We start from the raw sequence: 26,008 nt of genomic DNA on the forward strand, positions 1-26,008 counted from the left end.
GGTTGTTAATTAGTTTTATCTCACAATTAAGCTTCTATAGTGAAGAAATAATTATATACTTGCGTGAGATATTTAGGATAACTCGTCAACTATTTACTTCAGTTAACGATACAAGTCATTATCTAATGGGGTGATTCATTAAATTATGCAGTAATTAAACTTCGCATCACGCTCCTCTGCCCTTTCGAAGCAAACCTTGATCGACGTTGCAGTAGAAAGTAACAGAACTCATTTAGCACTGTTAATCCACCGAACAGACTTCACATCGATGAATTATTCGCAGTCATAACATTCGCGCGTTTATACTCCCTGGTGTCTGCAGTCAATATCTCCTTTCGATAACAGCAATGCCGGAAAAAGAATCTTTCAACGATCTGGCGCGTATAATCAACTTTTCTCTTCAATTTTTCGGCATCCTTCCTCTGAAGGGACCTCCAACCACTTGGAAAAAACGACTCAGTATATTCCTAACTGCGTTCACAATTTTGTGCGTCAGTAGCATCATCATCCCAGTCATTCATTGTATGCTCTCTACGGTAAGTGCTCGACTATTGCATAAAAAAAAAGAGATTCAGATTTTCTTCAAGTCACTCAATTTCACCATCAACCACTTAACTGCCAATGTGTCATAGCGGCATCAATCGCCCCTGTAACGTAACTGCTCAGAATGGCGATTCAATGTTCTCGGTGTCTCAGGTGATTATTTACTTTTGATAACATGTGTGTTGAGTATTCTTCAGGTTAAGTAATCCCATTACGACCATAAAAAGTTATTTTTTCCACGCGTTCATGAAGTTTTGAGCCCTCGAAGTTGAGGAGTTTTGGACCACTTTCTGAAACGGCGTCATAGAAAAAACTATCATCTTCTTTCTGTGTGATTAATTTTGATTTCGAAAAACATTGAACAATACTATTTTTGAATTGAAATACGCAATTTCAAAAATCACCTAGTCAATGTGATTTAATGTACGGTATTATAACTCTAGCTAATATTAGAAAAATTACTTGGTAATTCTGGAAATTGCGTATTTGGACTCAATAACAGTATTATTCATGTTTTTTAAAAGAAAAATACCTCCGGAAGAAATGAAGACAGTTTATTCTATGACAACATTTAAGAAAATTATCAAATAATCATCAACTTTGAGGCCTCAAAACTGTACGAATGCACTGAACAAATAACTTTTTATGGTCATAATGAAATTCCTTGACCTCAAAAATACTTAGAATAAATGTTTGCAAAAGTAAATATTCACCTGAAACAACAAAAAACATTGAATAACTTCATGACGCCACTTCGCGATTTTCAGCAGTTAATTGAGTAATCATTACGCTCTTTCATTTGAGGTGCAGAATCTTGGCCGAGACAAGGCAATCGACACATTGAACACTGTGGCCGGAGTACTTGGAGCAGGATTTAAAATGATCTTCATTGCCTGGAATCGCAACAAGATATGACGTCTGATGTCGACGTGTGAGGCCTTGTGGCAGGACGCAAGCCCGATCGATTTGAGAATCATTTCTGTATGGACAAATAGAGCAAGATTGCTTAGTCTTGGCTTGTGCCTAACGAAAGTCGTTGGAGCCGCCATGTGGATATTTCCCCCCATAATCAAGGAGCTTATACCGGGTGCAGTTGTCAGTAGCAGGTCTTGGCCATACCAAATAAACATGGACTCTTCAAAGTCTCCAAGATATGAAATTATCTTCGCCATCCAATCAGCTTCGACTTCTGTCTGCCTCTGCTCAATAATCGGCTGCGATCTCGTCGGTCCATTTTTGGCTCTACACACTTGCGGGCAGCTCAAACTAATCCAAAACTGGCTGGCCAATATTGCCAATAAGAAGTCAAAACACGGCGAACGGTGCATAGATCAATGCGCTGAAAAAACTCTGAGGAAGTGCACTTTGCGTCACCAAATCGTAATGGAGTACGTGTGAAATTTTTAAAACTGCCACGCAGATTGATCGGGTTATCTCACACTGTTTATTTTCTCTAAACTCTAGTTTTTGCGCGCAATTGGAGGACGCTGTTTGCTACGCCAATTTGGCGCAAGCTGTGGGCGGACTTTACATGTTGGGTATTTCAGCGGCAAGACTGACAAGGGTGAGATGAAACCATGACCTTCATTGCTAGATTACATCTTTTGTAGATCTTTAATCAACCACCATATACAACTATACGTATTTCCTCTACTTGTGGTTTTTTTCTTTATGGAAAAAACATTTAACGTAGTCCAAGTGAAAATAAAAGTCATTCTAATTTGAGTATCGTTTGTTTTTCCACAGATGCATGGGTCAGAAATTTTCCAATTCTTCAGCACCTTCTTATTGGCCATTGGTCAACTGTCCATCTCATGTTGGCCAGCGGAGTGCCTCATCACCGAAGTCAGTATATGATAGTCTCGTGCCAAGTAATTTTGGGATTCGATTATGTCCGGTAATTGACTTCTTCCCAGCAGAGCACCACGGTGACTGAATCGATTTACGCAATTCCATGGTACCGCTGTTCACTTCGTACCAGAAACATGGTGTTGTTTATGATGGCACGATCCCAACGTCCCGCCCGCTTAACCGCTGGGAAATTTGTTACATACTCTCTGGCAACTTTAGCCTCCGTAAGTTACTATATCACGATCACTTATAAGCGGGTCATGGAGATACAAGGAAGCTTAATTTCAGATCATCTCTTCTGCGATGTCGTTATTCATGTTGCTGAGGACCATCTATTCTGCCATCTAAATAGCGTACATATATTTATAGTTACAAACTGTGAACGGATCTGTAAGAATTTGAATCATATTTGATTTTTTTTCTAATTGACAGTTTTCACGAAAGTTCAAGTCATTGGTATTCATGTTGAGGCATGCAAGTTCGCGAATTCCCGTGCAATGTAAGAAAATACACAGTCACTGGGCAAACTGTTGCAGTTAACAAACTTTGCGCACAGGGCCGATCGGTACAGAACGCCCACCCACACATTACTTTACCAAGTTGAGGAACGCCCCAGGCTTTTGCTTTTCTAAGCTCAGCGATTCAAGTCGCAGTCAAACTCATGTGAATAAAAAATGACACACCTGCGCCAGACCTTTCCCTTCAGCATATCTATTCCAAATTATTACTGCAGCATGAATAAGAACATATTCTTATATCCACGGGAAATCACGAAATTAACATGAATCAACTACTGGTGCTCATTCGTTTCTACAATTTGTATTCGTCTTGCAAATACAATTTTTCCATTTTATCCGCAAAAGTGCATTATCACTTTCTCTTTCTTGATATTTTACTTCGTGCACCACTAGTGATGATACAATTTTCTGCACTCATTACCCACGCCCCCTCTTACGGTACCTCATGCAGTATCGTGCCGTTGCAAAGAAGGCAGAAACCTTCTGACTTATTCCAGTAACTTGTCCAGATACTTTTCTATCCACAAAAGTACAAAACATTCGAGTGGAAGGGGTAGCGCATGCGCAGATCGAATACTTGATCGGTTCCGGCTATTTGTGCTCGTGATTTCAATCTCTCAACAGGCATCACAAGCATCAGTCAGACTCGAACAATCGGGAAGTAACTAGTCTTGCTTTTTCGGGTGAATATAATCACTCAAACGTCATTGACGCACGATTTTTCGATTTTGCAGTCTTTTAATCAGCCGTACGACTGACTGGTCAACTAACAAAGCTATAAATGGCTACAGCCAAAACTGAGGAATCATTTAGTCAAGTCATTCGTATGAATGTTGCCCTGTTAAAATTTTCCGGGACCATTCCGATGGACGATGAGATTTCCTCGAAGACGCTCCTCAGCTGCGGCTTGACCATCATTTCCGGCGCCGCACTGATACTTCACACTTCGGCCTATATCTACGACTTTCTCATTCACGCGGCTTTCTTGGAGACAGCGATCGAGTCCCTCGCCTTGATAATCGCCCTTTTCGGAGGACTTGTACGTTACCTGATTGCCTACTGGTTACGAGGCGATATGCATAAAATATTGCGGACCCTCGACGATCTGTGGAAGACTGCATCCGATGATGAGCGTCGATGTGTCAATTCGCTAATGAAAGGCGCGAAAAACCTCACCTACTTCTTCTTGTCGCAGTGCATATTCACAATATTTTTTTACACAATCGCGCCACTCTTCGTCCATTTACACGACAGTAACTCAAACGCGACCAGAAGTTTACCTTACGCCTTTTTTACCGAGGTAAATCAGTCACCCTGCTACGAAATTCTCTACTTTATTCAGGTTTTTAGTATGCTTAATGTCGGTGTGACTTGTGTCGGCGTTGACATGGCTGGACCACTTTTGATAACAACCGTCTGCGGACACTTGAGAGTTATCCGGAACCGATTCAGAAGTATGGAACAATCGATGAAGATTCAAATGAACGACAAGAGCGACAAAATCATTCCTCGTATCTCTGACCGCTATAACCAAGCAATAGTGGATTCCAGGTTGGAAATCGGAATAAACAATCCTGTAGAAACGTCAGTGGCGTCTGAGCTTAGGTCTTGTCTTAATTATCACAAAATAATTCTCAAGTGAGTCTGTGTTGCTTTCCTTGCAAGGATCGGAGAAATCGAGAATGATAAACTGCCAACACCATGATTGATAAATCGAATTTCATTTGCAGAATATGCATGCACATCGAACGATTAACGAAGATCATATTTCTCACGCAACTTATCGGGAGCACTTACATCTTATCAGCGGTTGGGTTCAAATTGACCGGGGTGAGTCACGAAATTGAGTGTGAAAGTCGACGGGTATTCGTGTCTCTTACTTATCGTTTCCGAGTGAATTGTGCAAAAATTTAAAATGCTGTTTTAGAATGACCAGGACAAATTCAAGTACTCTTCGCAAATTGTCATTGGACTGGTTCAACTCCTAATATGCAACTGGCCACCGCACGATCTGATGACAGAGGTAAATTCCCCGACCAAAATAGTAAATCATAGGTTTGAGTAAATTATCGTTTTCTCCACGGTATCATGTAAAAACAACTCTTGGCTCAAAAAGAGCGAAGCAATTGCAGACGCTGCTTATTTTGTCCCGTGGTATCATTGGCCAAGTGCCCTTCAAAAATCTATTCAAATCGTGATCCTGAGAGCTCAAAAGCCGGTCCGATTGACAGCTGGAAAATTCGTGTACCTCTCCCTGGAAACTTTTGCATCGGTTTGTGTCTCGTCTTTATTTCCTATGGAATCTAAACTGTAAGTCATTCTCCATTGTGACTCGCTGTATCTCATTTTCAGATGGTTTCATCGGCTGTCTCCTTTTTCACGGTGCTAAGGTCATTCAATCAGGACAAACAACTGTAATCAGCAAACTCGATACACCGACGAAAAACAATCTACTGAGCTTATTTCAATTCGAATACATGTGCTGTGTAAATTTTCCAATTCTTAAATATTTTTTTCACTTTCATGATCATGCTGCGCACGAACTGTGAAGCCCTGTCAAATCTCGATTACGATATTTGATTCACTAGTCATTCAAAACGTCAATGGCGATGGTCCTTTTGCCGAAGCTGAGTAATAGACGTGAAAATGGTTGCATATCTCACTAACACTGATCTCGCATATCTGTAAAGTGAGACGACGAAGGTTATAAACGTTACTCGAAAAGATTGTTTTCACTCGAATTTATTTCCTCCGATTTGGAAATTTGTTTATTTGCAGACAAATATATTATTTCGTTCAAAACTAACAATAAGGTTCACTGTTTTCGGTACATTCATCACAAAATTATGACTTTTTCAACAGCTGGTAGCTCAAGCTACGAGGATGCCTGCAACGTTGGGCACGGAGTTTTGCTTGCAAGGGTGAATATTTCACGGGGAGGTTGCCGGTAAAGTCAAAAAGCCCAGGAATCTCCGCTGTCGATCAGGCACCTTCACGGGATAAAGGCGATGTGAACGAGTAAATCAGCTTGCATCAGGGCCATAGAAGGCTGAGAAATTTGCGAAAAAGAAAATCAGGGTAAAACTTGTCTGGCACCGTCATTTTTAAAGTATTACGATTTTCCAAGACTTACAGAGAATCCTTCAACACAACATGGCGAATTAGAAGATCCGTCGTTGAAGTGAAAAATAAAAATTTATCGAACAGGCAGACAATCGAATCAGCCGTCATTGGAAATTTTTTTGCGTCACTTCAACTTGTGATATTTCACCGAGAGAAGAATCGCTGTAAAGCCGCTGAGGGATATTTTCGTATTTCAAGTTGAATGTGTATCCATCTGATTTATTTAGCGTAAGTGTGACTCCTTACAGTTGGAGGTAGGAAATTGGCACTTGGAAAATGAAGGTCGAGATGAATTGGCTCGGAAAATAGCCCGAAAGAATTATTGGGGGAAGAGAGGTTTTCAGTGTAGCTCTTGGCTTAGGTTGAGCATCGATCATCCTTTCGGCGCCCCTTGGCAGACGGATTCGTAGATCTGGTAAGAAGAAGTGCTCGCCACCCTTTCCAGAACCTGACCGAATATCATTGTCACATTCCTTGATTCATCTGCGAATTACAATTTACCTGCAGAAAAGCCCGCAGTTCATGAACGATTTCCCCACACTGGTTTTCGAAGTCATGATAATAAAGAAAAAACAAAAACCACGATTGTCCAGCATCGTCCGTTATGAGAATATGAAAAGAACCGGCGATTAGCCCGAGTCGCAAAAGCCACGTCTTGGTCCGCAAGAAGTTGCTACGCTCACTCGTTACAGTAGCAGTCCTCCGAGATAACTACAGACTCCGATTGGCCTAGCTATCGACAGTCACGTCTTATACGGTAGTAAGTATGCAGCAGCGTAGCTTTATGTGCAGTTGCACACAAATCAGGATGTGCAGACACATCGGGCTATGCGTGCGGCAGCGTTCGAATCATTAACCAGTTGGAATTAGCGGAGGATGATCACTCGACTGGCGAAGGTGAAGGTGAAATAAACGTCTCACGTTTCTCTGACACTATACGTATATAATACTGGACTGAAAATTCCGTATATCTAAGGTTTGAACGCGGCATAAAATTGGACGGGGCTGGCGAATCGAATAGTTCATTGCTTTTCATGAACCGAGGTCCCTTTTTTTGGATAAAAACCATGCGAGAACGGAGAAAGACGGTCGGCTGTTCTCAGGTCGATCCAATTCTTCTTGGACGAATCTTCTGGTATACGGATGAACAAACCTGCGCTCGGGGAGTGGGAGATTATAAATAAAGATGAAGACAGAGAGATAGCCAGTGACTACAGTAGTGATGGATCGACCCTCCCGGGCGGTGGAATAGGCGCCAGTAAATGATAACAACGAAGCATTTGCGGCCTCGCCGGGCTTGATTCGGAAAAATGACTCGGTCTGCTTCTGCTTTTGCTTCTATCCTGGGCAATAAAACGAAATCCATTGATTCGCGCCCTCCTTGCCTGATACGGATGTCCGTCGAGGATCCAAGGACCAACCTGTCTAAAGCTAAGGACCGTGCAATCATGGCTTCAGGTCATCACCGCACCTGTAGTTAATTACCAGATAATTGCTCGCGAAATGTCAGAATGTCGCCAAAAGTAAACCCTGCCGGCGCCGGAAGCGGAGGTGGTAGAGGTGGATTGGCGAAGTCTTGACGCGCGACATTGACAATGAGGAGGTACGAGAGTCCCCCCACTTGTTGCCACTTAAGGGATAAGAGAGTGCTGACGGTGGGTGGCGAAAGGGAAAGATAAGGCGAGTGTATCCCACCTCCGTGGCAATTACCGGATAAGTGAATTCCCCTGTATTTTCACGCCGGTGTCTAGTCGACGCCCGAGCTCGTCCTATAATCTCTATCCTATTGTCAGTCGGTAGGTATACCTTCGACCTGAAAATCTCCAATTCTTCCCTCATTTTCACCCGGCTTTACTGCGCGGACCGTTTCGATGAAGTTCTCGAAACGTTTGGACCCTCACGGCGGATAATCCGCCATGAATAATCCAAAATAATAACGAAACTGGACGATTGTCAATTAGGCTTAGAATAAGTCATGCGGTATCGCTTCGGGGTTCGACGCGCTTGTTAACCCGGTAAGAAACACGAGCCAGGCATCCCGTCCAGAAATGATTCCCTCCGTGCTCCGATGTGAGGTAAATGGTTGTCGGAATGTGGGAAAAGGAACGGCGAAGAAGAGGGCGGTAAAATGGACGATTCAATTTCGGTATTCATCGTCTGCGGTTCAGCTGGCAATAGATTTCATTAACTGGAGGACCTCGCGTGCTCGCGGAATCTCCAGGAATCTCTTTATTATGGTGCCGTACCGCGACGCTCGGCGTCGGGATAGTAGGAAGCGTCGGTGTGACGGGTGTCCGCGGCAGCTGCGCCTCTCAGCCACACCCGTACAGCGGTTGCTATATACTCGTACAATTAATTCGACGGTGCTCTTCAGCGCCCGCGACCTCCATGCTTACCGATATGGCCGCCAATTACCGGAGCCGCAGGTACGCGCGGCGATATTTATGAAAATAGAGAGCTTGGCGATTCGATTTTACCGTGTGTGACGGCTAAAATACCGGGCTCTGAACGGTCATTGATTGCGATTAATTGGAACGACGGTCTCCCGAGCTAAGTGACAAACTTCGAGACTCGGGATGATCTAAGAGTTCACTGCTAAATTCGATTCGAGTATACTCAGCGTCTCTGCGAACTGAGACAAGCGCCGCAAATGACACTCGCCTCACGAGCGGAATGACTAATTAGCGGGGATTCACTTACAATTAGAGTCCCTCCTCCTCTCTCCTTTAGCCCAGCTCCCTTCCGGTAAGACTTAAACTCGGCAGGCCCCGTTTCGAAATTATTATCCCAACTCGCCATTGTATGGAGGATGTTCTCGACACTGTTCGAGTTTTGTGGAATCACTTCGCAATTCGTCACCCGGTGAGCCGGACGTCGAAGTGGGTTTGAAAAATAACGCATCACCCGGACTTTGTTGGCATCCAGAAATGTTGCTTGGGTAATCACTTGCTTCTGTTTAATCAACAAACTGTTACATCGCCGTAACGTCATTCGACGCTAAAGCCTTTTCGGACCCGTTTGACCGGATTCTTCAAACTTGACATACCTACCATGGAAATTTCAGTCGACTTCTTCAATGGGCTACGAGCAAGATGCTCTTAAGGAAGTAAGTGCACTGGGAAAAATGTTTTTTCTCCTTCAACAATATTTTTTCACACGCAGCAACGTTTACAAATACCGAAATCAAATATTTACGTTGGTTCATATGACTTACGAAATCTGTTACGGCCGATGAAGTTTTGCCGAACTCACCAAATCGTAAGTTTTACTAATTGTTCATCGCAATCAAATAATATGTTAGTTCTTGAATTCGCAAAATACCGTGTTAAAGTGGCAAAATACTCTCTGTGACGCGTCGGAGAACTTTTTTTTCTCAAGAGCAGTGAGATAAGCAGTTTCATAAGGTGGGTGTCTGACTCCCTCTAAACATTAGTACAACCAAATCACCGGTGATCAAAACTCAGTTTTAAGGTTTCCAAGAATCGGTAGAAATTTTGAAAAAATAGAAAGGGGTTGGTCGTATAATTTCTTGTAATTTTTGGGGCCCAAGAAGTTATGTCAAAATCGATTTGTAGCTACCTCTTCCGTCTAATTGGCATGTCGTAATCGTAATGTGATCGTAATTTTTACCCTAGTATAAAATTTGACAGCTGCACAGTAATGCAACACATAACCAATTTCGTATGAACCCCGTTTTCATATCTTCTGCGATGTAATCATACGATTTGCTTCCCCAGAGATGAACATCGGAACGGAATCACGTGACTGGTTCGCGAGCATGGATCGAGTCGCTAGGCTGATCAGATCAAACATTCCTGGCAATCCCGAGACTTGAAAGAAGCCATCTGGATTACGGAGCCTGGCACTGACTCTGATTCGTGCAGGTAAGAGTCTTTCCCAATTCAGATACATTGCACTTCTGCTTTCCTTTAGTCTCCGAACTTCGCGGTTACCTAAACGTACCTACCGTAATTATTTCTCTTTCACTTTCAGAAGTCGGTCATCACTATGGCCGGTCACATCTTCAAAATCCCGTTAAAAGTCATTAAACATCTTCACAGTTCGTGTTAAATTAAGCTTGAAAAAGTTCGACTGCCAAGATAGCTCCAATCGATTTTATTCCCGAAGTACACGAAGCTGCAGAGCTGGTCCAGAATAAAACTTTCGCAGTTTCTTTCGGTCTTAGAAACGCTAGGAAATTAATTAGAGAATTCACAATCTAAGATTTCTTTATGTATCGGGAATCGACGACAGAATTTCGTACCTCCTTAATTAAGCTCGGTCAGATCATCGTACGTCCACAAACTTAGGCACTATTTTGCCATTCCCATTGTTATCTCAATTATTTTTTCTTTTTTGTCTCTCATTACTATGGAATAATCCTTCTAGCATATTATTTCACAAGTCAAGATTTTCAAGTCAATAAACCCTAACGCGGAATTATTTCCCAGAGGGCTCCTCCCTAATCGCTTCTCTCATTATACAGCACATTACTCATTATGTACTCTTCATTCTTTTCAGTCTTTCTTTCTAAGTTATTTCTTCGATCCGCTATCAGTATAAGTTGAGCTTTAAATAATTATTCATGCGATCCTTGCACCGTGTATTATTTACTTCGAATTCAAACTTAATGTTCCGTCATTTTACCTCGAACGGAAATACAATTGTAATCGTGTGGCCTGTTTTGTTATTTACAAATAAAACCTGTGGGTCTTCTTCAAGATTCGGAAAAAGAAATAAAAGATACCATACACATGTCGAAACGCAATATTAATTGAATGTAACTCATTACGGAATATATAGAGTCAGCAAATACGATTCAATGAGGCGAATCATCGTGAGAGCAAGTTTTACCAAATGAATTCAACGCCAAATCACACGCATTGAACCCCTGTGTCACAGATCGTTAAGACGAGTCGAGCTCCAACCTGAGTTGGAAAGTGATGACCCATCGTGCGCGACTTACAAGCATTCAATTAATTATTCCTGCATGGACGATGCAGTGGAAATCACATATTATCATACGTGTATAAATCCGTGCAGCAGAACCTAACCAACCTGGGCTGTTACGTGCTAAAATCACTCAGAATACGTTATACGTAGAATTTCGTGTAAAATTATCAGGATTTAAAATCAAGGGGCGTGCAGCAGTATCTTGCGAGTATACATGTAGCAACAAGTTGCTCTGAATATGTTGCTTGAGAGATGTGCGATCCTTTCGAAATTCAACAAGTGCTCGCCACCTTCGGTCGCTTCGCGGATTCTGTATGTTTTTCTCCCCGCTCTTTGCTCCACAGGTGTTGCGAAAAAGGGTTTAACTTCGATTAACATCTCCCTGTGTGTCAATTATTTAAACGCACGTCGGCAAAGACATAACTGACAGTTCAATCAGATCAAAGCGGTTACGAAGAATCGAAGCTTAAATTTGCAAGTTGCGTTCACTCCATATCGTTGGTCACATTTTCTCGACCCTTCGAGGATATGACTGTGACAAAGCAATGAGGATTTTTCGGTGACTTTATTGAGCTAGGTGGTAGAATTTGTCCTTTCCCCTACTTTATTTTTCTCTCTCTTTCTCTCTCTCTCCATTTATATCCCTCCCCCCCCCTCTTTCCGGGCCTTCCTATTTGATGTTCCAGTAATTCCTTGATCCCCTTATGGCCGGCACGTGACGCCTTTCAACGAAGCCTGTGACTTATACGCCGTACCCGGTATAAGTGGCTCGAGTTTTGCCGGTCGAGAAAGCAACGGATTGCATTGGATTCGTTCAAAGCTTCGGTTCCGCGCTTCGGGATAACTCTGGATTGATATTTGAAAAGGCGAGAAAAACATTGCGTTGCAACACGTTGAGCGTCATCCAATCTGAAGAATCGAAAGTTGTGGTCAAGGTCGAGGAAACCGGGTAAAAATCGTCATATTATTTTAATCCATCGCTCACAGTCGGAATTTCGGGGAAATTACTTAGAGTAGCTGGTTTTTGAGTCGCGCCAAGTCGCGTCCCGGAGAACAATGAAATATTCACCACGTTTTATAAATTCGTGGGTTGAAAATTGCGAAGATGTGCATAGGGAACGGGGCGTCATTTCAATTCCTGAGGGAGCACTTGGTGAACCCCTCGGCGGAACGTGGTGGCGTTTTAATAACGCTGCGTCTCAATGCCGCGCCTCCTCATATCGCACATTCTTCGAGGTCCGGAACGTCTCTTTCTCCTCGCTCGACTCAATCCTTCCCATCTCTCCGCTTCCAACCTTCCGAAGAACATTCCTTGGAGACCAAAACGCTCATTGACTCGCCGCTTAATCAACTGGAACATTCTCTAATGGGTTCTGAACGTTCGAGATTACCGGCATCGGAGACGATCATTATTCGATGCAATTAATAAAATCGTTAAAACTGTGTCGCCGCGTCTGAAAAATGTGCATCAAAATTTGCGCTTCTCATATGATAGAGTTTCGAGATCTTGGAAAATCGAATTAAGCCAACTTGAAGTCACGGTCATTATCAATTGCTGATGACAGACGTGTCAGCTAAAATGAGAATGTGTTTCGGATGACGCTGTCATTTTTCAAGGAATAATCACAGTGATTGATTATATAGTTATAATCACTTGACCAAAACTAGTCCCCTCGCTGAAACGTCTGATTATTCTTCGGTAAGTGAAGAGGAGATCAAAAAGTAAAACGCTCGCGAATTAGAAGGGTTGCAGTATCAGATTTTCCACAATGCGAAGATGTAATTTATAGAAAAGTTTAAAATGCTGAAGGTCGAAGTACGGGAAATTCTAAAACATCGAAAGATAAAAGTGTGTGAAACGTTAAAATGCTAGATATTATTTAGACTCGTCACAATCAAAATTTTTAAATTTCATACACTTACAGTAGATATATTTTTTTTTAACTTACATTTATTTGATTCAGCACAACGCTCCACGTACAAGTAAATTGTGTTTCAACAGATGAAACGTTTACTAGTCATTGCGAAATAAAGAACCATTCGTATCAGATGAATTGAGAATGTTCCTGCCGATTTAATGAAATTAATTCCTTAACAGCTGTCGATGAAATATTTGATCAATTTTACCTCAACAAATACGTCACACCCACAAAATTAGCACTTGGTGTGATAAATATCGATCTCTTCGAATCAATTTCGTTCCAGTCAACTGAATTTGGGATTTACTTTCCTTGTAAAATATTTTGTTGGCAATCCGCAATTAATTCCTTTCTGCGGACCAACGAAAATTTTCTTAATCCAACCAATCAATTCGTCATTTTGCATTATTAGGAGAAAATATTTCACGTGAAAAGGTGAAACAACTCTTATATTACAATTGGAAGCTTAACAGTGCACATTAAATTTTGCGCACTCTGGAATATCCAACATTGTGCCAATGGTATATCGTTCAGACCATTCTACCTCCTTGACCCCCACACCCGACGAATGACTCGGATAAACACACAGCGGCATCGTCCAGCACGGGGGATTAGCTTTGGTCAAGATCGCCGACGCGAATATAGGAAAAATAGGGGTCCTGATCCTCGATACATTACCCGAAAGTAGGATCTTGGAAATCCCGAGGAACATGGCATCGGGATCCTCATCATCCACGTCCCTGCGTCGTCGCGGAGGCAGGAAGACGCGGGGAATTCTATTATCCTGGCATATATCGCAAAAATAGGACCTCTGTATCGGATGAGGATCGCCGCCGCCGCCGCCGCCGCCGTCGGTGGATACGGGGTGTTAAAGAGCGCCTGCGTGGGCGGCGGAACGTGGAGGGTGTTCGAGGCGTAGGTGCGACCGGCGCCCGAAGACTGCTGTGTGTGGCAGACGGCGACGGGCACCGCGGCGAGAGCCGAAACCCAGGGGTCATGCAGCCTCACTCGCCGCCGAAGATCTCTCGCGCGAACAACCCGCGCCATCCGCGAGAAGAGGACTAGCGGCAAGCCGACTCCCCGGGGAGACAACGAGACCAGCTCCGCTGTAAGTGAGTTTTTTTTTTTTTTTTTTTTATTTTTCCCTCATTCGAAGAACAAGATTTTCACCCTGTTCTGCAATTTTCTTTCATCTCATCGTTACATCCTTCAACATCCGTAGGCAGGATCGTTCCTTCCTTCCTTGAATCTCGCGTGTATTAATTTTTCCGACCAAGAACTTTTTGATCTTTTAGATCGAATAGATCGCGAATGGTAAGAATCTAGCTGAACCCGAATCAAGGATAAAAATAATTCGCTGGATCAGGTACATTTATTGCTGATACAGAGACTGCGAGTAATTTTGCTGCAGTAACTGCAAGGATTCTGCAAGTATAGTCAAGTGGATCTTACAGTTTAGCGAAACTGTTCATTAATCTTGCAAAGTTGTCCGCTGTTGAAGGAAATTTTTTTGCGGTTGTTTATATGCACACACGAAAACGTTCTCGACCAGCAAATTATTTTTATCACCGAGGAGGATTTGTATTGAATTAATTTTTACTGTGAAACCACACTTGTAACAGATATGTGTAGCTGCATGCTTTTTGAGTACGCATTATCGCAAAAATTGCAAATTCGAATCGTAAATATTGTGCCTCGTAAGGCGAATAAAATTTTATGGGAAATTAAAAATCGAATCGAAAAAAGGGAGCAATTTGTGTAAAAGTGTAATAGTTTGTAGGTGCCCTGCACGTGATATGATCGAGACGGAAGGTACGCCTCTAGTTAGCTGCTGAGTTTATCCCGTTGTAAATAAATAATAATCGTAGTTGCGCAGCGGTTGTCGAAAACAACAAAGTCGTGTAATTTTCCGGAAATATTGTCGTATATTTTTTTCGTGTCTTCCCCAGCAATTTTTCGGCGCAAATCTATAACGGATACGCCGCCAGGTTGTTTCATTCGTTTTCAAATAGTCAAACTTGCGTATTAAGGGTATGTTATATAAATGAGATATTACAATGGTAGAATTTTAAAATGTTGATTCATTGTAGAAATAAAATGCGTTTTGTGTTAATTTTTTATCCGATTACTGTGATAGGAAATGCGCGACGCACGAACACGAATCGTGGTACTTTCGTAACTTCCTGCGAGCGTATACTACGATCTAGGATTACGTAGGAAAATTGCACACGAACAATAACTTCGGCAGTCCGACGCTACAGCTGAAGCGCTTACAGCGGCCATGGAAAAGCGGTTGTCTAACCTAACGGAATGCCGCCGCTCGTTTTTAGAAAACACAGTGGAAGGTAGAAAATAATACAGACAACCTTGCGCAGGACGCAATATTCCGTAAGAATTTTAAAATCAAAATTTATAATCTAGATGGTCCGGCCATTTAGACGCATTTTGGCTAAGTTTAGCCTGTTGTGAACCAGAGTCGTAAGACATTAATCCTAGAACGGTAACGAGGGGTGAAAAAACACCCCGCGTGAAAGTAAATTTTCCGCCGCAAGAAAACAGCTTACGTTGTCGTGTTTCGGTTACTAATTTGTTTATCACATTTGTGGAACTTGAATGAAAAACTGTTTGACCCACGTGATTCTTTGTTAGAAAACGAAGAAAGTGAGACCCCATAGAACTCTTAATGATACGATGGAATTTACAAGATTGGGGCGTATTTGCACCCCCTATCACCGAAATAGTGAAAAAAAATCACGTTACCGTTCTAGGATTAATATTGGACTCAGAGTATTAGGCGCCGTGTCTTAAGTACTCTTGATAAACACAAGATTAGTCTACCAGGAAACGCTGAAGCGCGGCCGACGTAAAGTTGAAAGCAATTTTCGAACAGCCATCGTACAGCAAGTAGAAGATCCGAGAATCAGTTTCAATTCGAACGCCGAGCTGGACTGACGAAAGAAAACGATCAAGTACGGAATCTTTGATCGTTTGACATGCCACAAGTGATTAATAATAATTGGTCGCGTGTTTACCACCCATCAAATCGTCAACTTAAACCTAGTCTAGTTCAGTGTGAATTCCAACGGGAATTTATTTCCGATCAGACTCATACGGCGTGCAAACTTTAATAAGCTTTTGAATCAGGATCAATTCACGGATTTAGCACAGCGGGTGAACATTCTTCAACAACTCTTGGTGCCTGGAGATTCTCCCTCTCTCTCTCTTTCAATTCCGCATTATTCGTTTGAAGGCGGATGCGAATCAAATTCGTTACTAGCACAGCAAATCAGTTTTTAAATTTACACTACCATGAGCTTTACATAAGATTCCGTCCGCCTACTCCGAATGGCGCCTGTGAGACTTTCCGCGTGAAATCATTCGAAAATAAACTGTATTCATACCATATTAGCGCCGGAATAAAGTGAAGTGAATTTCTTTTTAAAAGAACATCGCAATCACTGCGATATCTGACGATTATTCCAAAATTATTGTGGCCTTTGAAATGCGAAAGGCACTATTGTAAGGCATTTGGTTAAATTTCAGTGAATCTTACGATCAACCCGAAGTCAAAAGTCTCGGATCGGCGTAACCTTCGCCATTTTCATCCCCGTGTCAACGCGCCGAGGATTATGTCGGTACATTGACTACAGCTGGTCGGTTAGATAAAGAGGTCCGTGGACCTCGAGACACTGCTACAAAAACAGGGCTGGCACCCTAAATTGAATATCGATCTTGCTTCTTCGCACCTGCATCGGTGCGCGTGCACGCTTTCCTCAGTGTATCGTCTATGTATGATATACCGAAACGTATGCAGACGCACGTGTCAGTGGTAAAATTGCAAGATGGTCACTCGGATCGTCATTCTCCTATAATCTTCAAAGCTCGAAGCAACCGGCCGATTGAATCAAAGTACGAATAAGCGGTTCCGCCAAAGCCGAAATTGATCAAGCATCGAAGTCGGTTGGTGCAATCTCAAAGCTATTCGAAGCCACGACAGATTCGTCGTTTACCGTCATTCCGCAGGCTCTTTTTGATACGTAATCAGCATTGTCTTGGTGTGCGTGTTCGGAGCAAGTGACAGCTGCACGGGCAGCTCTGCAGGCTCTTGTTCAAAAGCGATCTTACTCCGAAGTCCATTCGCAGAGTCGTTGCAGAACTCGTTGTCAGTTGGCCGCCTCGAGGGTGAGCAGCCCGTATATCTGGTCCGAGTTGGCCGAGGCGTGATCTGGGTGGATAACCCTCATTTCCTTGTGTCATAGTCAGTAGAGACGAGGAGGAGCAAACTTTGCCAGACGATAGGGTAGAAGAGAGAAAAGGCTTCGAGGCTTTGAGCTCAGCTCTGGCTTTGAGATTTCAAAGAACCCCTCGTTTCACCCCGCCGCGGTATTAACTTGGCGAAGCGTATCGTCGGGACGATCTGCGACTCGTATCACTGTCGTTACAAACTCCACTCGCTGACGAATTCGCCGATTCGTTCCGACCCCTGTTGTCGTTGTTTCCAATTTCGAATCGGACGCTTGGCACCATCCGTTCGTGACCAGACCACGTCCAACGAGCTGCTTCTCTTTCGCCGTTCCTCCATAGCTGTGCTTCCAACTCTGTGCACCTAGGCTGGGTGGTGAGTTTAATGGGGTGATCGGTAACAGAGTTACGAAGCAATCTGCATAACCCCATCGTGTACTTTACCTCCGTCCCGCGACCAAGAGGCGGGTAGGCCTCCTTCCCTAACCCCCGCCAAGTGACTCGCTACGGTGTAATTACCGGCGATAACACGGTTACCGGATCCCCGTCAACGGTAACTGAGAACCAGTTTTCTCTGAAGTCAAATTTCTCGGGGAAAAAAAAGATGCAACGCTGCAGGGTTGAATTATACAGAAACGACGCGCGCGAACCAAATCGTTCTCTGCACGCTTTCTGAAGCTCTACTTAGGTACGGACAGTTTATTCGGGTGAGAAACTGGTTGGGGTGTAAAAGAGAAACCTACGTGCAATAATAGCGACTGCGGAAGCCGTTAAGCAACTATAAATTCATTTGCGTACGATCGGACTGATCGTAAGCTCTCGTTTATGTAGTCTGGGCGTCGAATCGATAAGTTTTTTTTAAACTGAACTAGCTTAAATAATAGGTACGCTCGCGAGGACATTTGAAGTTGGAGTGGAATTTTATTGTCCGTTTTAAAAGTGGGTGCGGTGATTATTGTGCATAAATCCGAACATATAACGATCCTGTGCAAGACCTGACGAACGCATCGAGATAGATCAACTTTATCCTGTTACACGGATCATGGAGGCTGAGATCGAAACATCTGTCACAACCATGGAAATCCAGGTACAAAGTGTATTTGGCAAAAATGTGTGAGACATTCTGTACTTTGAGACAAGGATTATTATGTAATATTGAACTTCTTGGTGTTCTTTGGCCTTGGATTTCAAGAGGCTTAATTTCTGTATACCGGTAGATTATACGTTGCAAAATTTCCGATTATTTTTCACTCGTCAAATTCCGGTAGTTGACAAATTAGTAGCTCATTAAATCGTTTGTGTATTCAGTGTGAAAATCAAATCGAAATATACCGTTTTTACAATTCTTTTTTGTCACTTTCGAAGAACCAGTCCGAGTCAAGTTCAACTGAACATACATGGCAGATAAAAAAACGTACGGGTTTACATTAACATTTTTATTATTTCCCGAGAAAAGTCAATTTTTAGTCAATCTGCAAAGAATTCAAGTTCCTCACTACACGACGATAACAACGCAGCTGAATTTTCATTTTTTCCAAATTATCAAAGTCAATTCACGTTGGTCAATTTCGCAGCGTGGCCCAGAGCCAATATTGTCAACTCTGTGACAGGAGATCAATCAAGTTCACGTAATACGATATGTGCGGGGAGTACATCGGTAAATTTTCAGATTTTTATATCCCACGTTCGTTGTGGAAAAAATCGAGAAGCAGAAAATACTTTCGTCGAACATTCAGTGGTCCGTTTTGGTCCTACGTTTTTTCTCACCCTGACGCGTTTCTTCGGCAAAAAGTATCCGAGTTGAACACATTTCCGAGGCTCTAGGATGGGCGGAAAGGGCGTCGATAAATATACATGTATATACATACACGAGGGTGGAAGGTAGTACTGAGAACAATATCCGTAAGGTTCTCCCACCCCCGGTTTCTGCAGGCTGAGTGTTGCCTCCTCGGTATAAGGTAATTGCCGACGTAATTCGTTTAGGGTGCAATATTGCGCGACAAAGTGTAGACGAGCCTGCGAGTGCTTTGTCGGTGTAGATTCGCGCGTACATTGATACCCGTGTAGAGAGGTAGGCGAAGGGGATGGAGAAAGAGAGAGAAACGTGACAGCTAGTGTGACTAGCGAGTTAAATGCAACTAACTTCGTTACAAACCCTCTCAGTAGCTGCTGCATCGCCATTACGCTTCGCGGGCTGGGCTGCTTCCCAAAGCGAATTAGACGCTGTATCTTCGCCTCGGAAGAAACGCCGCGCCCTTGACGACGTTTAATATCGGTACAACGGATGGAAGGAAAATAGTTTTCATGGATTTTCTTTTTAATCGCAAAATGACAGGAAACACCGAAATCCGGCATTATATATTGGCGAAAGTCGGCAAGGGTGCTGAATCGGGGAAGAACGAGTTCGAGGATGAGGGTAAAAGCACTTCGTTGGTCACTCGATCGGTCAAAGGTACGATCGGAATATGATTTTCGCGTGTTCTGAATGCAAATAAAACCCGGGCTCGAACTCTCTGGCCTACTTGTTGAGGCTGGAAGCAACAGTTTGCCCTTTAAGCGCTCTTCGGTTCTCCCTCTTTCTCGTCTCGCTCCCTCTCGCATTCTCTCTCGGCCCGCATCCACCCCGTCTTTTCCAGCCGAGCTCCAACCGCTGCGTGCAGGACTTGCAAGTGACCGCAAAGAATCTGGGATATGCTTAAGATCGCCTCTTTATGCAGTCAAAAGGGGTTGCGCGATGAATTTTCCGACAAATTTTAGGCTCCAAAACTGCCCGCCGTAACCAGCGTCGAACAGTCCGTGACTAATTGCTACGGTGAAACATTTTGCGCATCATCCTTCATAGAGATGAAGTTTAATTACGTGTGCGAATATAGATATTGCAGCCAGACAAAGGGACAGAGGGAAGATAATCCTGACAGACGAATATGCCTCAGTCACGAGCAGTCAATTAGTTTCATTACACAAGTTTGCATCCCTCGCGATTGACACTCGCGGAAGTTTGGCGCTGCTTCAACGCAACGTCAGATAAGTCAAACAAGAGCGCTAAGAATTTATGCACCGGACTGATTAGCCATTCACTTGGCTTACGACCCAATCATCTGTATTACGAGTAACAGCCCTACAGCTTAGCTTGGCAAAGCTTTTGCCACGATAAGCTTCTGAACACAGATTACAAGCTCAAGTTTATACCCAAGTTTTACCTGCATTTCTGTTGCGGCGTTAAATCGCAAATCAGGATTTTGAAAATTTCGAAATAATATCATTTGCAAAGAAGACGAAGGACAAGTGGAATTTTTTGATTAATCTCAAACATTTCAGAAAAAGCTGTATCGTTTTGTACAGATTTTTAAAAAACGGAAACCAGTTTATTCGATTATCCGTTTTCTCTATCCATTCGCTTCACGAATTTATCTTACACACTGTAGATTTCAGATTACGTGTCCTGAGAAGATTTTTATTTTATTTTTTTTTTTTTTTCTGCAACCGAGTAAAACACGAACGAATTTTTTTTTTCTAACACGGTGACGAATGCGGCGCGGAGGCAACGTGCCGGGAAAAATACCGGAAACGTTTCTTGGTTAAGGCATTAGAAGAGGCAAAAGATCGGGGAGCTGAAGGAAAATGGCTAGGGCATAAAGTGGTCTTAAATGTGGTCTTAAAAATAGAGCTGTGAGGACGCGGTTCGGTTGAACATTGTCGCGTAGCCAGATTGGCCGCGATTGCCCCACTCAGCGGCAATTTTCTCGTCATTCACAATTCCCGCTTCCTGCACTTTCCTCTCTTTCTTTCACTCTCAAACCGCCACCAACGAAAGTCCCCGAAGCCAGCTGGCGAGGTTCGTACCTTCCCACCACAGCTACTGGAAACAATTTTCCAAGTACTCGAGGGGGTGCTTTATTTTCCGCCGGCGGTTATATATTTTCAAACACTTTTCGTCCTTGCTTAAAAACGGGAACGTCGAGAAAAATTTAATGTTTCTCAGTTACGAGAAAATTTATTGGGAAAACGGATATGTTCGTTACAATCACGGCTGAAATACTGTTGGAATCAGCAGAAAATGTGGTACAATTATCGTAAATATCTAGTCTAATTCATGCTGTAAGTACTACAATTTTTGATTATTACTATCACTTCAAATTTGATTCTTTACTTTCAACTGTATTTATGCGTTTAAGTAGGGCCTCTACATCAATTTATTTTTACACCAACATCAAATTATTATTGAAATAGTGTATAAAATAAAATGTAGCATCGCGTGAATCACAATCAAACGGAACAGTAACTGCATACATTATAGATTTGCTGGTTATGGTATTTTTGAGTTCTGGTATAAAATGAAAATAATCAATTATCAGATGTAAACAAAACACAATTACATGTGGAAATTGCATGGCGGGCGGTTATGATGCCCGTAAGTAGCGAAGTGCGGATTACGACGAGAACCGCGTGTATAAATGTTACAGCGACCATGGAGAGGAAACCATGATATTATTATTATGGCCGAAGGTTAATCCAATCGTAAGTCAAGTTCTGCCTGCCACAGAGTTATTTGCCGGAGGCGTATAATAATCTGGCGCAAATGGATATAACGCGGCTCTATTAACCGTTGAAAGTTGGAAATTTTCAACTTGGTTCGTAACTCAGGACTGCGGAATAAATTTAAGGTTCAAGCTTCCAGATTGCTTGCCGGCCACGATTTTTTCCTAAAATTTTCCAAGGCCTTCCCATTGTGTCGTAACACCCTGTCCGATTGTGCAGAAAGCGAGATGGGAAATGGAAGCAAGGAGGAGTGCGCAGATTGGAGGATTTCTTAAAAACGAAGTTATCGCGCCTTTCCACGCCACCCGGGTTTCCCCATTCATTCGTTTAGCGAAACACAATTAACCGTATTAATTACAGCTTTCATCGTCCCTCCTCTTTTATATTCACCGTCGCAGCTTCGTTACTCGAGAGTAACGTCTAATTCTTATTCCTGAATCGTGACGAGTTGAGAGCTGAGGAACAATGTACCAACAGCACCGTCTAAAATTGTCGCTATAAATAATTCCTCCGTGCAATTCAACAGGCCGTTGCGTTTCTTCCTTGCATACTTACATTTATATGATACTCACGTTTGCGCTTTCTATTCTCGCAATACTTTATACCGTGTCTTCTTTGATTGTTCCCCCTGAAATCGTTTCGCGGTAATAACGGGGGAAAAAGAAAAAGAAAAATTAAAAGTAAGGTAGAGTCACGTATTGATGCCTCGGAACGAGAACACTGCGGGTATAATAATCAGCCCGTTCGCCAGGATGTTCCCTAGGGTGCTGCAGTACCCGCTTCCTGGCACACAATCACGTTCTTAACGGCCCTTTATTCCACCCCACACTTATCACTGCAGATGCCATCTCATTCGAGGAGTAATTATAAAGTGCTCTCTTATTGTCCTCCGTTCTGCAAGCTTTTGTCGGAATTGTACCGATGACAAAATCAAGACACGAGTATCAAGATGTGAGGAACGCTTCAAGTGTGTATACATATACATATACATACGATACAGTTGTATTATTTATTCATCGTTGCTATTGCAGAAAAATTCGACTTGAATTAAGATGACTTTTAGAGGCGCTGTGACAAAACCTTGACCAGTTTATAACTTCTGCGAATTTCCGCGTGGGTGGAATTAACCTGATAAATGTCGTAACGCCCGATTACAGCAGTATAAATGGCAGAACTAGAAACGACAGTATAACGAAAGGAACAGTTCGCCTTGTACAGCATCAGAGAGAAGTGTGACATGTCAATAATGTTCCGAATGTGTGATTTAACAATCGAGTGTGAAAATTGTTAGAATAAAACTTGATCAGCAGCGTGACTCGCGTGATCGGATAAATACATTCGACGAGAATTTTTTTTAGCAATGTCGTCTAGCCAACTCTGCGAAGAACGTTTCGTTGTTAATTTATTATTTCTCAAGTTTTTTCCGAGATAAAGTTGATAAAAAAATTTGACAGGTACCTTACGAGAGTGGAGAACAGCGAACGAAACCGAAAAACGAAGTATCGTAGTTTGATGTAAAAACCCGTTGAGTGTTCAACTGCAGTATGTATACATACGTACGTATATTCTGATATTAATGATTGTACATAATCATATAACACTGATTCAACGCGACGGTGATGAGCCGGGGGCAGTGGACTTGACACTCGGTCACGGGGTGTGCATACGAAGGAGGGGGCGATCTGAAGAGAGGGTCGAGCGCAGGTTTCCGACGACTTGCGACTGACAGCCACCGGACTTGGGATGATGAAGTGACCCGCCGATCTGCCAACTCATCGAGAACCTCGTTACGGGAATACATACGTATCCGTGGGTGTGCGAGAGAGAGAGAGAGAGAGAGAGAGAAAGAGAGAGGGGGCATTAACACGCCGAAGAAAGAAAAAAAATGCACCAGCCGCAGTATAGACGTTCACTAATAGAAAAATCATGTCGCGCGTCAAGTGTATAAATTTATTTCAAAACGTGCAACGGGGTCGGAATGAAGAGGGTAGTTTTCTCGCCGTGAAGGAGAAGTGGGCCAAGACGTAATCGTACCCCGTCACATCATCTTTTACTATTCGTATTTCAGGGGTTTTCTTTTTCTCGCGATATCTTTCTACCATCCCTTCAACCCTCGAATATCACCCTTTTGCCTCGGCGGAAACGAGGCGGTACAACGACAAGTACGCTCCGTCGTCACGATCGCATCGGGATTCTTAGCCACAATTAAAACTGTATTTTTACACCATACTCGAGCGACGTACTACTCGGTAAATATTTGCACCTCGACCGTGCAACGAACGGCTTTGAACAATTTTCAAGAACGCTTTCGTCAAAAAAGCTTCGAGCAATTACCACTCGAGCCAACAAAAATTTAATTAAAATCTCATCCAGACGCCCCATTCCTCTTTTAAACTCTCCAAGGTCTACCAAGGGTAAATATCGAAGGGTGTACCACTGCCACGTTCAACACAATACAGCCAATCTACCGCAAGGTATAGAAAACCACTCCCTGCGGGGTGCTCAAATTATTCTAGATCAAGTTAATTTTCACCGTACCAACCGATCGTTTGCCCTTAAATGCGAATCTCTAACTCCGTTTGTTTCTCGTATACGCGTCATTGCATGTTTCAGCTAACATATTGAATGAAAGGCGATCGCGTTTGTTATAAAACTTTTCATATTCAGCAACGAGGATTCACGTTAATCCTATTCGATCTCTGGAAAGTGAAATTTATAGTATACCTTACAAGTTAAATGAATCAACGAGCGTGATTTTCGTCATTACACAATGATAAATTCTAAAAGTACAAAATGAGTGATCAATTGGAAATACGATGAGATTTTATTTTAACTTGGCATTTCTTCATTGTTTTTAATATTTGTACGTCGAACAACGTTGTTACTATTCTACGAGGAAAAAGTTGCAGAAAAATCTCTTCTCCAGTCGAGAGGTCGAGAACAAAGAACGGATGCAGCTCCGGGTTCTTAAGCGTAAGACTTAATTATCTTTATTGAATTCGTTTCTCTTTTTACGCAGGAAGACGGGAGAAGGATGGGCGGCGGAGGATGGCTGGGTGGGTGGTTACAACGATGCAGGGAGTCACGACGACTCGTCCTGGTGATCGTCGCCATCGCCCTTCTCCTCGACAACATGCTCCTCACCACTGTAGGCAAGTACCTTCATCCGGAGTTTGACGTATTTCGATTTATTCGCCCCGAAAATCTGGCCAATCTCATTACTCGGTACCTACTCTGGTATTAACGCCTGTAACTAAGATCTGGAACTGACCGAGGTCTGCGTGACTTGAAACGTGAAGAGCAATTCGCACGATTAGCTTACACGGCTGGCACAGCGCCGCAATAATTGCGGTTCAGTCTCAATTCCACTTTGTTGCAATTCGTTTCGCTACTCGAAGAACTCGGATATTGTTAGCTCGGATACGGCAGCGATCGCACCTTGATCTGGAGGTTAATTGCGCCCCTTTAGACTTTTTCATCAGCACCGCAGCCTCTGCGATGTGCCTGGGAAGTTGAGGAGTCGCGATGTCTTTGACAAAAGAGACCGACGACTTCCGGCGAGGATTACTTAATTCTGGTAAATTAACCGTACAACTGCGTCTCGTACAGTTTTGCTCGTTAAAAGTTTCGCCGACTATTGTCTCGACTGGTAATACGAGTCTGTCTACACCTTCCGAAATTCGCGCGATGTATCGAAGTCGACTCTTCTACGTGACTAAATCCCTTCAATCTCGGTATACGAGCTCGACGAAAACCCGAAAATTTTGAAAATCATGTTTTGGAGTATAATGGCTTTGCTGTACAAGTTTTGCGCTTTGATATCGCGTCTTACGATCTCAGGGGTGGAAAATAATCTGAACTTTCAACAAATTTATCTCGTCGGTGAAATGGTCGATTTCAAAGTCTTCGAACTACTCTGCAAACAGATTGAAAGGGTCTGAAAACCGTAGTGAAAATCGCGGTAAGACTTTCAGCTTGACATATTCTTATACTGGGTCAAGAGTTCACCGAGGGAGGAATTTCCCTTTGTTCTCAAAATAACGCGTGAGCGTATAATGAATGTACGTACATCTGAAACTCTGTCTCTATTTTGCGACCTGGTTCCACGTATTCGTATTTCCTTCGCTTTTGACACCTTGCGCAGCGCAACTTGTATTATAACGAGACGTTGCGTATCCCGAGAACAGATACAGCGGTATCAATTTTCAACTGCACTACAGTGTGTCTAATACCTTCGTCACCCGAAAATACGTTTGCTCTTATAATTCAGTCAGCTAGGCAAATAAATTTAATCTACAAGTATGCCAGAAGACGTCCCCA

The 26,008-nt window shown here is 42.9% G+C and overlaps 3 protein-coding genes across 6 annotated transcripts in view; all 3 read left to right on the forward strand.

The window, feature by feature from the left end:
• The first annotated feature begins 1,464 nt into the window (after window positions 1-1,464).
• Window positions 1,465-2,400, forward strand: LOC124222321 (uncharacterized). Its single transcript, XM_046633142.1, has 3 exons — window positions 1,465-1,931; window positions 2,008-2,107; window positions 2,290-2,400. The coding sequence occupies exons 1-3, from the start codon at window positions 1,465-1,467 to the stop codon at window positions 2,398-2,400; spliced, it is 678 nt and encodes a 225-aa protein (XP_046489098.1).
• Window positions 2,401-3,570: 1,170 nt separating this feature from the next.
• Window positions 3,571-5,639, forward strand: LOC124221041 (odorant receptor 10-like). The gene is made up of 5 exons (XM_046630668.1): window positions 3,571-4,550; window positions 4,643-4,742; window positions 4,840-4,935; window positions 5,029-5,184; window positions 5,265-5,639. The coding sequence occupies exons 1-5, from the start codon at window positions 3,694-3,696 to the stop codon at window positions 5,328-5,330; spliced, it is 1,275 nt and encodes a 424-aa protein (XP_046486624.1). The 5' UTR covers window positions 3,571-3,693; the 3' UTR covers window positions 5,331-5,639.
• Window positions 5,640-13,880: 8,241 nt separating this feature from the next.
• Vmat (Vesicular monoamine transporter) overlaps window positions 13,881-26,008 on the forward strand; it is a 31,689-nt gene continuing 19,561 nt past the window's right edge. For 2 of the 4 annotated variants that reach the window (XM_069137065.1, XM_069137066.1), the window contains exons 1-2: window positions 13,881-14,015; window positions 24,708-24,840. In XM_069137065.1, coding sequence (XP_068993166.1) covers window positions 24,723-24,840 — 118 coding nt within the window. In that variant the 5' untranslated portion in view covers window positions 13,881-14,015; window positions 24,708-24,722. Of the gene's footprint in view, window positions 14,020-24,707; window positions 24,841-26,008 lie in introns of all 4 variants that reach the window. The other 2 variants (XM_046631346.2, XM_046631344.1) reach the window with 2 other exon arrangements.

The sequence above is a fragment of the Neodiprion pinetum genome, chromosome 6 (genome assembly GCF_021155775.2).
Source record: "Neodiprion pinetum isolate iyNeoPine1 chromosome 6, iyNeoPine1.2, whole genome shotgun sequence".
NCBI classification, from domain to species: domain Eukaryota; kingdom Metazoa; phylum Arthropoda; class Insecta; order Hymenoptera; family Diprionidae; genus Neodiprion; species Neodiprion pinetum.

Coding starts and splice junctions, on each gene's coding strand:
- LOC124222321 (XM_046633142.1), top strand. CDS start 1,465: ATGTCGACGTGTGAGGCCTTGTGGCAGGACGCAAGCCCGATCGATTTG. Junction 1,932..2,007: donor CGTCACCAAATCGTAATGGA/GTACGTGTGAAA, acceptor TCTAAACTCTAG/TTTTTGCGCGCAATTGGAGG. Junction 2,108..2,289: donor CAGCGGCAAGACTGACAAGG/GTGAGATGAAAC, acceptor GTTTTTCCACAG/ATGCATGGGTCAGAAATTTT.
- LOC124221041 (XM_046630668.1), top strand. CDS start 3,694: ATGGCTACAGCCAAAACTGAGGAATCATTTAGTCAAGTCATTCGTATG. Junction 4,743..4,839: donor TTGGGTTCAAATTGACCGGG/GTGAGTCACGAA, acceptor ATGCTGTTTTAG/AATGACCAGGACAAATTCAA. Junction 5,185..5,264: donor CCCTGGAAACTTTTGCATCG/GTTTGTGTCTCG, acceptor TCTCATTTTCAG/ATGGTTTCATCGGCTGTCTC.